The sequence below is a fragment of the Danio rerio genome, chromosome 8, assembly GCF_052040795.2.
Source record: "Danio rerio strain M-AB ecotype USA chromosome 8, GRCz13ab, whole genome shotgun sequence".
Lineage (NCBI taxonomy): Eukaryota > Metazoa > Chordata > Actinopteri > Cypriniformes > Danionidae > Danio > Danio rerio.
In genome coordinates, this window is record NC_141028.1 from 33961139 (window position 1) to 33974403 (window position 13265).

Sequence of the window (13265 nt, forward strand, 5' to 3'; positions counted from 1 at the left end):
AAGGAATCGAAACCCAGCATTTTAACAGTGTACTGCATAAAGAGTCAAAAGCACATTATTAAATAGTTGCTTACTTAAATATAAGCAGCTATTATATTTTTAAATAATATTATACAGTATTATATAACAATACATAAAATGGCTCAGAGATTAACTATGTAATGCATTAGCTATTGTTAAATTGAATCTTTTTGTTGTTGTTGTTGTTTTTTATTGTTTTACTAGTTAGCCTTGGCTTTAAGACAATTAAAATATATGCCAGGTATCATATTTTCATAGCAGATAATGGGATATATGCACATCTAGGGCTTTTTTCAGCCACAAATAAACTCCCGTTGAAAGGTAATTGTGACTATTTTTCAATTTTATACAGTTCCTTTTACGGAATCTACATTGTAATGTAATCAAAATACCTTCAGTTAAATATATGTTAGCTTTCATTGAGTAGTTCAAGCATAAAAGGAGATGATAGACCATGTAAACTCTAGCGCCAGCAGTGGCAGCAGAAATACATCTGAAAATTAAAATACATCTTTATATTTTAAAGAAATGGTGGGAAAAATGGAATTCAACACAGAGCTTGTTGTCCATTCTGAGACCCACTTTATATCATACATCTATTGAGCAGTGAAGATATATTTAAAGAAAGCATATTGTAAACATGGAAATTTTGTTATGGAAAGAAAATGGCTGTCTGAAAATTAAAAGTCTGTGTGCATTTACCCATTGTTTTTACATCTTAAACATTTTTTTTTTTAGTTTGCATTTTAACAATCCTGATTTTTTCTTCTCCATTAGACAAAAGTTAAAGCATGATCTCCAAGTAATAAATTATTCAGAGATTGTTAAGTTTTTTTATAAGTACCCACAATATTAGTATTGTGCATACTTTTTTAGATTAGATTAGATTAGATTAGATTAGATTAGATTAGATTAGATTAGATTAGATTAGATTAGATTAGATTAGATTAAACTTTATTGTCATTCCACACTTACAAGTACAATGCAACGAAATGCAGTTTAGGTTGAACTAGCAGTGCTATAAGGTCTAATCAGCAGTGCAATAATGTGCAGTTATAGAAAAACTATGGTGACATTTACAGATGGATGTACTATCAACATTACATATAGTTTGTATTAACTTTGAACAGAGATTTACAATAGACGAATAAATGTACAGGTTGCTGTTATTAATCAGAAGTGTGCAGATAAATAAACATAATTACAGATCTATATGTGTAGTGGGTGTGTACATAATTACAAATGTCCATGTGCAGTGGGTATGTACAGTTTAAATTTTTAATGTGCAAATGTTAAATAGTGCAGTCAGTGAGGAGCAGACTTCAAGAGGGAGACAGCTCTGGGGAAAAAGCTGTTCCTCAGTCTGCTGGTTTTTGTCCGGGGGAGACTAAAGCGCCTGCTAGAAGGCAGGAGTGAAAACAGTCTGTAAGCTGGGTGAAAGGTGTCCTTCAGACTACTGCGTGCTCGGCGCAGACAGTGTTTTCTCTGGATTTCCTCTATGACTGGCAGTGTATCATCAAAACATATTGTATTACAGAATACCTGCACAAGTTAACAACTACAGTCTCTTTATTTGCAGTGGCTTTCGATTATTTTGACATCATTGAGAGAAACTCAAGCCAACCCATTGAAATAAATGTGAAACTTTGTTCACTTTTCAGTCCAAAAATCTGATGATTATAAAGAGTGATGTGGAAGTGGGCCAGTTCAAGAATAAGGACCCAGAATATCTGCCACTTTCCGAAGACTTCTGGAAAGCTCTGGTGGCGCTGCCTGTTGTATATGATTACGCTGCCTACCGCAATGTGCTGGAGAGATTTGGCACCCATTATATTTCAGAAGGCTCTCTTGGGGGCCATTTTAAATTATACCTGATGGCCAGCGAAGATGTTATTTCTAAACTGAGTAAGTGTCACACTTGTTCATTTCACTCTAGATAAGTGTTTATTATCCTAAATCTGCCCATTGATTTATTACTTTTTACACAGAATCTGAGAAAAGAGACTATGAAGATTGCGTTGTAACGAGCCATTCAGTCATGTTTTTTATCCGGTGGTCCACAAAAACTTGCAAGACCGACACTATTGATGAAACCGAAACATTTTGTAAGTTATGTAGGACAAGTAAAGCTAAATCAAACCATCAATTCTTGCTTCTAGTTTTAGGAGACAATAACACTAATCTGTGCATGAAAAATATTATAATTATGCAATATACACTATAGAGCAATGTATTGTACTGATGTTCAATTATGTGTCCCAAACAGATAAAAGCATACCAGAAAGTGATATGAAAACAGATATCATTGGTGGAGATCCTGGATTTATTGCAAAATTGTCAATGTTTTACAAATATGATGTAAAAGAGAATGCCAGGACTTTTTCCCAGTGGTCTGGATCACTGAAGTACTATCCACGCATCATCAAATCTAAGGTTGGTTGTGAAAACAAATGTTAACATTTGGTCATTTTATACATAAGAGGTCGTTAACATAATAAAGAGTGTAATAAATTAATGATGAGATAAAATGCAAATGAAATTCAGCATTTTTAGGACTTTTAACAGTTAAAAGTCAGTTACAACAGGACAAACTGACAGTGCTGTTTACCTATTACACCTCATGTGCTTTATTCAGTGTTAAATGCTTATAACGTGAGTTTGAATGACATTTACTACTGAAAGCAGCAGCAGATAGTTCACCTGAGATCTTGAAAAAAAAATAAACCATTTGAAATTGAACTTCAGAACTGTGACTTGAAACAAACACATTCAGCATGTGCATTCAATAATATTAAATAATTATAAACCTTACCAATTCGTGAGTGAGAGCATATTCTGTGCTTCTGAATGGCTGTATTTAAATTTCTGTCATGTTTCGTCTGGTACAAACAACCAAATTGCTTATCACTGCAAATCTTGTCACGCAGCGCATTGTTAGGACACGGGGTTACAATGTAACCTGCTCACCTAATGTTTACGTTTGTAATATTTACATTATTTGCTAATTAATAACCTCATGTGAAACTCTGAATCTGCATCTCATTTTGGAGTCTGCTACTTTCCTCCAGGGGTCGCATTTCGGTCACAGACATATGCTTTGAGAACCTTTCAGAATGAATGAATAATTTTTTTTTTTTTTTTTCTAACAAGGCAACCCAGGTAGCTGAAATATAATTAGCTAAACAGGCATTGGACAGGTTAAAAGAACCAAAACAAAAACAGCCGTTCCAGAACAGAAAACACATTTTCAGAGCAGAGTTATGCTTTAGAATAGTCAAAAACGTATATACAGTGCCTTTAATTAATGGTTTGTTAATTGTGACCTCAACAAAAGTGTTACCCAATAAATAAATAAGCAGAAGTAGCCAATGATAAGTACCAGTAGATACTAGTCACTAGCATGAAAAAAGACATTGCTGTGTTTTATAAATTTAATTTAAATGGCTTGCCACTATATCAGAGGATGAAGTCATCTTGAGTATTGTTGATCCATATTTAACAAAAAGCGCATGAAGTAATGTGACCTGTTTTCCAGTATACATTTAAATAAAGAACCATTGAGTAGATCACTTGACTATTAACAAGCGTACAGGAGAAACAAGTATTATGATTTGCATGAAAATGTTGTATGAGAGTTGTTATGAGACTGAATGTGTAAATTTGTGATTTGTGCAGCTCAGATCTCTGCATGAACTGGTGAAAGAAGTGCCTTGTGCAGGGCTGAAAAGGTTTCTCTTAAAGCGTGCAATTGAGACGTACCTCACAGAGAAACACTCATGTCAATGCAGAGAATGCCAGAATAATGGGCTGCGTGTGCTGGATGGAAACGTCTGCAAGTGTGTGTGTAAACCGGGAACTAGTGGCCAAGCCTGCGAATATGGGACAGCATATGATGAACAGCCAGGTATTAAAGTTATAGGAATTACAGTTGAGTCAGAATCATTAGCATTAAAACAAACACAATTTTATTTTGAATGTTTTCTTTCCACTATACTTCAATATAACACCTTATTTAAAAACCCAAAAATCCAAAATTGTTGAAAAATATTTTTGCCTGCAATGTCTTGCCTTAAAAATCTTACATTATACAGTATATTTAGTTAACTACATGAGGGCAAATTATTTACACATTATTGGTGAATTACTTATCTATCTCCTTCTTTCTTTCTTTCTTTCTTTCTTTCTTTCTTTCTTTCTTTCTTTCTTTCTTTCTTTCTTTCTTTCTTTCTTTTAGCTTTAAAATTTTACACTACATTTAAATGACCATGCAAAAACCTTCACCATAAATGATTTCGCAATTAATTATTTTCTATTTTGAGAACAAAGTCCTGCCTAAAAAGTTTTATATGAATCAACTGAACTTTTATAGTCATCTCAACTTGACTCAATCAACTGACCTAAAATATAAATAAATTAAAAAACTTTGAAACCTAAAATTAATTGAAATTAACTGAATAAATTGAGTTGAAGTAACAAAAAAGTGTCAATGAATTTTAATAATAGATAAGGACAATAATTATGAAAGTTACTAAACACACAACCGATTGTTTGTAAAGGTGAATTTGTTGTGTTTGTGTTTCAGGAGTGATTCATGGAGACTGGGCCTGCTGGTCTTCATGGAGCAGCTGCAGTGGAGGACAGAAGAGTCGCAGACGCTCATGCACCCGTCCTGCTCCATCAGGTGGACGCGACTGCATTGGGAACACTGAAGAGAGGACAGCCTGTGAAGATGAAGAGGAATTAAACCACCTGCGGTGAGGAAGCTCTTTAGCCAGTTCAACATGAATATAATGTAGGCTTATAACATCCTTAACATTATTAGTGGGCTATTATGTATAAACAAGGGGTGACAGCAACGTAAAAAAAACATAAACGCCAGTAAAACTTTTACGAATCAAAAATAATGCAGTTATTAGCAACACAGGCTCGTTCTAAAAACTTAGTCCTATATATATGTTTCTGGAGATTGCAAATTATGTAGCTGCATTATGTAAGGCTTCATTTTTTTTTAAATGAACGATATGGGTTGGTATGATGCCGTTCCTTTTTGTGCTTACCTACCTGACCACTTACCTCCGTATGAATGGCTTTCCCGCTTGTCCAGTTTTCCAGTTTGTCCAGTTAGCTCTCTATGAAGGTCGACGGACTGGAGATGCATAGAGGGGTTGACCATGGCGGGGTTTGAGTCTGGTGAAGAACAGTTCCAGAAAGCGGGCAAGACAAAAACAGAAGCCAAAAAAATAAATAAAAATAATACTGAGAATGTGTAAAAATCAGATGAGGGCTTTTCTTTTTCTGCATTGCTTTTGAAAATTATTGGTTGGGTTTAGGGAAGTGGGTGGGCAGGTCAATCAATATAATTAGTTGGGTTTAGGGAAGGAGAAGGGTGGGTCAGTCGATCAAAAAATTTACACAGCGGCGTCTGGTGTATTTGCGAAAACAAAAACTGCAAAAAAAAAAAAAAAATGTAGCTCCTGAGATTTGGCTCTCTCCAGAAGTGTATATAGAGGTACGTTTTCAGAATGAGCTTGGGTTGGTTGTTGGGGTAATGGTGTTGACAACAATTGTTATTTGACAACAGCAGACCTTGGAATGTTGCAACTGACCAAACAGATTACAGCATTTTAGAAAGCTATTCAAAATAGAAATACTTTTCAGATTTTATAAAGAATGTTTTCCAAATATAATGTGTGGAATCATTCTACAAATTAATAAATTCAAGAGAATGTAAAAATGGCATGCTTTTCCAAATATCTCCAAATAAATAAGTGATGTTTAACAGAGCAAGGACATTTAAAAAAAAACAACTTGCTATTATATTTTTCCTCTGGAGAAGTCGTACTGAATTGAAGCTAGTTTAAAAACATATGCCAGAACAGTTGTTGGTTCATTCTGCTGTGGTGACCCCAGATTAATAAAGGGACTAAGCTGAAAAGAAAATGAATAAATGAAAGTATTTTGATTAAATATACTGTAAGTAATTAGAGGCTCAATGTAAAAAAAAATTTCCCTGCTTTATGGTTTTGTGGAAACAGATCCGTTTTACTTTTTAGGATTATTTAATTCAAAATAACATGCGTTTAAAATACAATAACAACAAAGCAACTAAGTCCCCTGATTATTATGCAGGAATGAGAGTATACTTCCTGGCGAAATCGACCTAAAAAACAGCAACGTTTCATTTTCTATCCAATTTTGTACACAAAGTAATAACAAAAGTGTCCAGATTTATTTTTTCATTCATTTTCTTTTCAGCTTAGTCTCTTTATTAATCTGGGGTCACCACAGCATAATGAACCGTCAACTTATCCAGCACATGTTTTTATGCAGTGGATGCCCTTCCAGCCACAACCCATCTCTGGGAAACATCCATACACACTCACTCACACTTACACTACGGACAATTTAGCCTACCCAGTTCACCTGTACTGTAGTCTTTGGACTGTGGGGGAAACCGGAGCACCCGGAGGAAACCCACGCAAACACAGGGAGAACATGCAAACTTCAAACAGAAACGAAAACAGCAGCTGAGGCTCGAACTAGCAACCTTCTTGCTGTGAGGCGACACCACTACCTACTGCATCGCCAGTGTTAAGATTTAAATAGGACTAATTATCAAAACTTTTTTTTTTTTTTTGCATTTTTTGAAGTGAGATGATAATGGTCTAATCCAATTCAAGGATTTATGCTAAGCTAAGCTAAGCTAAAAGTGTTCCCATCAGACCTAGGGCCTTATACATTTAAATTCAAACTCCAAACTTTCAGTTCTCATTCTTTGTGACATCAAGCAACTTCTCTGCACAAAGGATCATGGGTGCCTGAAGTGTTCATCAGTTGTACCCTTCAAAATCCTTCATTCCCAAGGAGTGACCAGTTTTCAACTCTTCAGTTTGAAACAACACTTTAGTATGGTGGTCATCTTTTATTTTTATCTGAAGTGTCTTTCGAAGGTCTTTCGAATGACTATGAAGTCAGATTTTTTTTCTTTTTAAAATATTTCCCAAATGATGTTTAACAGACCAAAGAAATTCACACAGTATGTCTGATAATATTTTATCTTGTGGAGAAAGTCTTATTTGTTTTATTTTTGCAAAAAGCAGTTTTTAATTTTTAAAAACATTTTAAACAGGTCAAAAGTACTAGCCCCTTTAGGCTTTTTTTTTTTTTTTTGATCATCTACAGAACAAACTATTATGTTTAGAAATGTGTTGAAAAAATCTCTCTCTGTTAAACAGAAATTGTGGAAAAAATAAACAGGGGGGCTAATAATTCTGACTTCAACTATATTCCATTTGGAACCCACTGTGAATGTGCATGGGATCCTGCATGCACATAATTTCATACATCTGAATTATTTTGCACATACGCATATTTGCAGCTTTGTTCGTATGCATGAACTAAATGCAAGTCTTTGTACATGAGGTCCCTGGAGATCGGCTGAATGGATTCAAAAGTGGTAAAACTCAACTGTTTAACTCTAGGGGATTTGTAAAATGAGTCAATGTCCAAAATAAAGTAAAGTGTTCCTTTAAGACTATTTTTAAGAGCATTTCTGAGACATTTCTGGGCTGTGAATGTTACTGTGCATCAACACTGCCACTGTGTGGAAACTCACTGACTTACTGATTCTGGCCTGTTTTCAGCTCAATGGAGCCTCACTGCTTTGATGATTCGATTAAGCCCAGGGAAAGCTGTAAAACGCCGCCCTTCGTTCCTAATGGCTTTGTTTTGGTAATAATGATTATATGAAATGTTCTCTTTTCTGATGTAGTTAAATGTGTTTTTGTGTGTAACGATGTTATTCTCCTGTGCTAATTGCAGTATCCTAAAGATGTGTATCCGGTGGGCAGTAAGATTGAGTATACTTGTATCGAAGGCTATCATTTGATTGGCAATGCTATAGCTAAATGTCAAGAAGATCTGAACTGGCTGCAGTACCCAGTGGAGTGCAAGAGTAAGTGTGGACATGAGGTTTTTGGATTGACATTTTCAGCAACTCCTGATTTTACTTTATTTGTTTTTTTGTTTTTTGTTTTTTGTTTTGGTGGTGTGTTTATTCAGTCAGTCAGTATTGAGGATTTTTAACATTTAAATTCTTCATTTATTATAAATCATGTAAATATTAAAATATAAAAATAGACAATATGATAAGTATAGGTTTAATATAATGTATTTTATAAGGTATAGTATTTTAAAACTTTTATAAATTATAAACAATCAGTATTATACATAACTACTGATTAATTCATTACCACTTTGAGATTTAATTTAAAATAATTCATATTTCAAACAATTGGTTAATTATACTAAACAATATATATATATATATATATATATATATATATATATATATATATATATATATATATATATATATATATATATATATATATATATATATATATATATATATATTAGGCATAAAATTATTATTTTTAAAATAAATAAAATAAATAATAATGCAGTCTATTTTACATAATATACAGTCATTTTAATTGAAAGAAAATTAAAAATAGTGTTTCATAAACAATAAATTAATTCATATAACAATATTACATTATTTAAAATAATCATGTTCTATGAATATAATATTTATTTATTTTAGAGATAAATCTCAAAACTTTGAGATGTTTTTTTTTCATAGGAATGTAATTTAAATAAATGTATAATAATTATAGTTTTGTAAGATGTATTTGATCATATATTAACCTAATATTTTAGTTTATTTGTAGTGTTTTAATATGTTTTAAAATGAGAAACCATACTTCAACCATTAAAACAGTTAATATTACAATAGACATCTTAATATATTCATGTAATTTATACTATTACAATACTGTTTCTATTTTCCAGTGATGAGTTGAAGCTGGAAGGGCATTTGCTGCGTAAAAACATGCTGGATAAGTTGGCTGTTCATTCCGCTGTGGTGACCCCAGATAATTAAAGAGACTAAGCCGAAAAGAAAATGAATGAATAAATAACTTTATACACATACTGACAATATATAAATATATATTTGAAAAACCTGATTAATCATCAATGACAAATTTATTTGAGATCATATAATAATCTAAATATGGAATTATATTTAAATATTGTTTATCATTTTATTTGATGTACTTTATATTATATCATTTAAATGTTTTATACATTTTATAACAACAAAAAGTGATATATATTGAAATTGTATTTATTTTTTTATTAAACAAAATATTAAAATTCTTGTTGTCTTAAATTTTTTAGTTGAATCAAAAAAGCTTTTCTAGTTATCTCAACTTAACTTTGCATAACTTAAAAAGTTTAGTTGAAACCCTATTAACTTATTAAGTTAAGGTAACATAAGGTACAAAAAAATAAGGTAACAGGTAAAATTAAGTTAGCAAATTTGTTGTCATGACTTTTTGGTATAAATTTGTTTTTTTTATATAGTATATAAAACATATTGCTTTGCTGTCTGCAGAAACACAATGTGATCCTCCTCAGCTTCCTCCAGATGTCACCGCAAACCCCTGGAAACTGAACTATAACATCGGTGAAGCCATTGCTTTGTCCTGCCCTGAAGGCAAAGTCAAAGAAGGTTTGGATGAGATTCAGTGCAATGCTGGCCTTTCCTGGTCACCACAACCAAAAAACACCAAGTGTCTCACAGGTACACAACTAACCCTAATCCATTTCTACAGCATTTACTCAACTGTAACATGAATGGGAAAATCATTGATGCATAATAATAATGTAAAGGAAATTACATTGTTCACAGCAGTTTTAAAGCCGACGGTTGCGCCAGTGAAATGCCAGCCATGGGAGAACCTGGCTAAGGACAAATGTGTGTGTAAAGTTCCTCACCAGTGCAAGTATGTTCACCAACACTAAACAGAGAAACATCTTTCTCTTAATTTTCTTTTATTTGAAGGGATTGTTCACCTAAAAAAAAATAAAGGTCCTTTCATTATTTATTCAGATTCATTTGATGAAAACCTACTTGCTTGTCTCTGGTAAGAAGATGAAATGCTGGTAGCCAGGACCCATTGAATTTCATAATATTTTTTTTTCGACTATGAAAATCAATAGATGCTGTCAACCAGCATTCTTTTTTTAGTGTTAAACAGAAAGAAAGAAACTCAAATAGGTGTAAAAGTACATAGGGGAGAAAAAAATTATGTGGTCATTTTTATTTTAGGCGACCCCTTTAATCATTTTAAGTTTACATTATCATTTTCTGCCCTAAATGTGACGACTCTGCCAAAACCTAAAAGTCCCAGAACATGCACATGCACATGCACATCTGGACAGACCATAGGTGGTGCTATAATAATAAAAAAAAATGTATGTATTTGTCTGTCCAAAGACATGAGGGACAGGTGAATTATGTAGGCTACATTGTCTGTAGTGTTTGAGTGTGGATGTTTCCCAGAGATGGGTTGCGGCTGGAAGGGCATCCACTGCGTAAAAACAAGCTGGATAAGTTGGCGGTTCATTCCGTTGTGGCGACTCAGGATTAATAAAGGGACTAAGCCGAAAAGAGAATGAATGAATGAATGTTTCATATAGACACATTGTATATAGTACAGACCATTTCAATATGGTAATGTCATTGGCCCTAGAACATTTCCTGCCTGTTATCATACAATATTATAACTGTAATAAGAGGCAATTCAATCATATTTTCACGTTAAAAAAGCTGTCATAACATTGACATTTATCAATATGTGGACCTTTTTGGATTCTCGGAAGCTATAGGAATGAAAAATATAAAACAGAACATACATTAGGACCATTACATTCCTCAAAATGGTCTATTTAGTGGACACTGTATATAGTTCACAATAGACACAATGTTACTACAGTAAATGAATGGTACAGTGACACTTTTGGTTTAAGTAACAATTCACACCACACACATACTAATAGCTTATTACCTGCTTATTATAAAGATATTAACTGTTTATAACTAGGATCTTATTTTACATCCATAATCCTACCCAATACCTACAGTTAACCAAACTACTAGTTTACTAATTATTGACAAAGACTATAGAACACACATGGTGTATCACTGATATACAGTGGTTTTGAATGTGGCAAAAATGTAAAGGTCAACATGGCGAATGAAGCCCCACACTCTCAGAAATAAAGGTACACGAGTTGTCACTGGGGTGGTACTTTTTCAAAAGGTACAAATTTGTACCTAACAGGTCCATATTAATACCTCAAAGGTACATATTAGTTCCTAAAAAGTACAAAAGTGTTAAATTTCTTAAATTTCTCAAAACTCTTAAATTTTTTTTAGTACTAATATATACTTTTAAGGTACCAATATGGACCCTTTAAGTACAAATGTGTACCTTCTGAAAAGGTACCAACCCAGTGACAACTCATGTACCTTTATTTCTGAGAATGCACCTTCTAGTAGAGGAGTCAATCAGCGATCAATATAAACTGACGACTCTATGGGGGATAGTCCTAATATGAAATGTAATCATAAGCTTGGCACGCCATTTTGTAGAATTTGATGTTTCCCCATTCAGACAAAATGCCCAGGCATACTGCCTGAGAGGCTTTTCAAAGACGACCGCCTAGTGAAATGATTTGCCTTAAAGGGACTTTGTTATTAATAAGCAGCCAATTAGCAGAATACTGAAAATCTTAGCTAATGGTTTGTTAATAGAGTGAATTGTACATTAAAATAAAGTTTGACCTGGCTTTTGTTTTACCCATTATAGGCATTAGGGAATATGGATGAGCCCTTTCTAATAGAACACAAACACATACTCATATTACTCATATTTACATATTACTAAAAAGGAGGCATTTCCCAGCAGACACTTATCAGTTTGATATCAAATAATTGTCAAGATTCGATCCATGACTTTCCATCAAGAGTTAACTTGGTGGATTGTGCTTGGATAAACGCTGTTATTGGCTGTACTGGTCTATTGTTTTCTGTCCTTCACAGGTCTTCTTTAGAGGTGTGTGTGACTGATGAGAAACGCGGTCGGACACAGAGGCTGAGTGTGTGTAAAGTACAGGCCATGCGGTGTCTGGGTCATCAGTACAGCCTCGCTGAAGACTCCGCCTGTCAGTGGACACAACCATCAACCAATAACTGTACACGCTGCACACTCGGAGAAACATGCGACGGTGAGAGGGACCAAAATAACCACACAACATAGCAGGATTTAAGTCAGTATGGGGTTAGGAACATAAGGTAGAGGGTTTTTTTCAGCAAAGAGTAGATGAACAAGAAATTCTATTGGGTTTAAAATATATTCAGAATATATCAGGACTCTTTTTATGTTTTTGAAAGAAGTCTCTTATGTTCACCAAGACTGAATTTGTTTGATAGAGTAACAACATAAGTATTGTGAAATATTTTTATAATCCGAAATACCGTAATTGTCTATTATTTGATCTCTGTGAAAAAATCCTGAGAAAAATGATATCATTTTTTAATTTATTTCTACATGTTTGAGTAATATGCAATTAAAAACAAACAAACACACATGCCGAAGACATTTCTTTCAATCTGAAAATAAAAAAGTCACTAAAAGCTGTTTTTTGAATGAAATAACAAAATTGTGTTATGGTTTCTAGTGTGTTTATATTCTTTTAATACCATGGATGTAATTTTTTAACATAGAATAGCTAAGAAATTAATATTTTGTGGAATAATCTGGATTTTCGAATATAACAAAAGAAGTAATGTAATATTCTGATAGGTTATTTTCTGAGGAAAAATGTCTTATATGGCAGTGTATATGTGTATATATATTTGGAAAAAGTGTTAGCAGACCTTTATAAAAATAAATCAAATATTACAATTTTACTCAAACCCGTACCTACATAATCCAGTCAATCCAGATTCTCTTAATTATTTCCATATTAGATTGCTTTCTGAAATATCACAATACTAAATACTGGATTAAAGATGCTAAAGAAAAAAAAAAGTTTTGTCATCACAAGAATAAATACCAATTTAAAATATACATAAGCATAAAACAGCTATTGAAATTGATTATATTTTGCAGCAATACTTCAGTTTTTCATCAAATAAATGCAGTCTTAATGAGCATCAGAGACATATCAAAAACAAAATAAATATTTTAAAAATCTTTGACAATAGTAACTTAATAAAAAATAACATAAATAACACAACACGATAAAACATTTTACAACATAAATTATTAAACCAAATGTAAATGTGACATAATTTGTTGTTATCCATGTGTGTTGTTTTCAAAATTCAC

At 32.9% G+C, this 13265-nt stretch overlaps 1 protein-coding gene across 2 annotated transcripts in view; it reads left to right on the forward strand.

Moving 5' to 3' along the window:
* The window catches only part of c7a (complement C7a), a 28184-nt gene that overhangs the window by 11159 nt on the left and 3760 nt on the right, over positions 1–13265 (forward strand). The window contains exons 8-17 of one of the 2 annotated variants that reach the window (XM_087264885.1): positions 1683–1926; positions 2010–2126; positions 2288–2454; positions 3697–3925; positions 4604–4775; positions 7665–7752; positions 7843–7975; positions 9482–9670; positions 9779–9872; positions 11975–12159. In XM_087264885.1, the coding sequence (XP_087121011.1) occupies positions 1683–1926; positions 2010–2126; positions 2288–2454; positions 3697–3925; positions 4604–4775; positions 7665–7752; positions 7843–7975; positions 9482–9670; positions 9779–9872; positions 11975–12159 (1618 nt within the window). The remainder of the gene's footprint in view (positions 1–1682; positions 1927–2009; positions 2127–2287; positions 2455–3696; positions 3926–4603; positions 4776–7664; positions 7753–7842; positions 7976–9481; positions 9671–9778; positions 9873–11974; positions 12160–13265) is intronic. The other variant, XM_087264886.1, reaches the window with a different exon arrangement.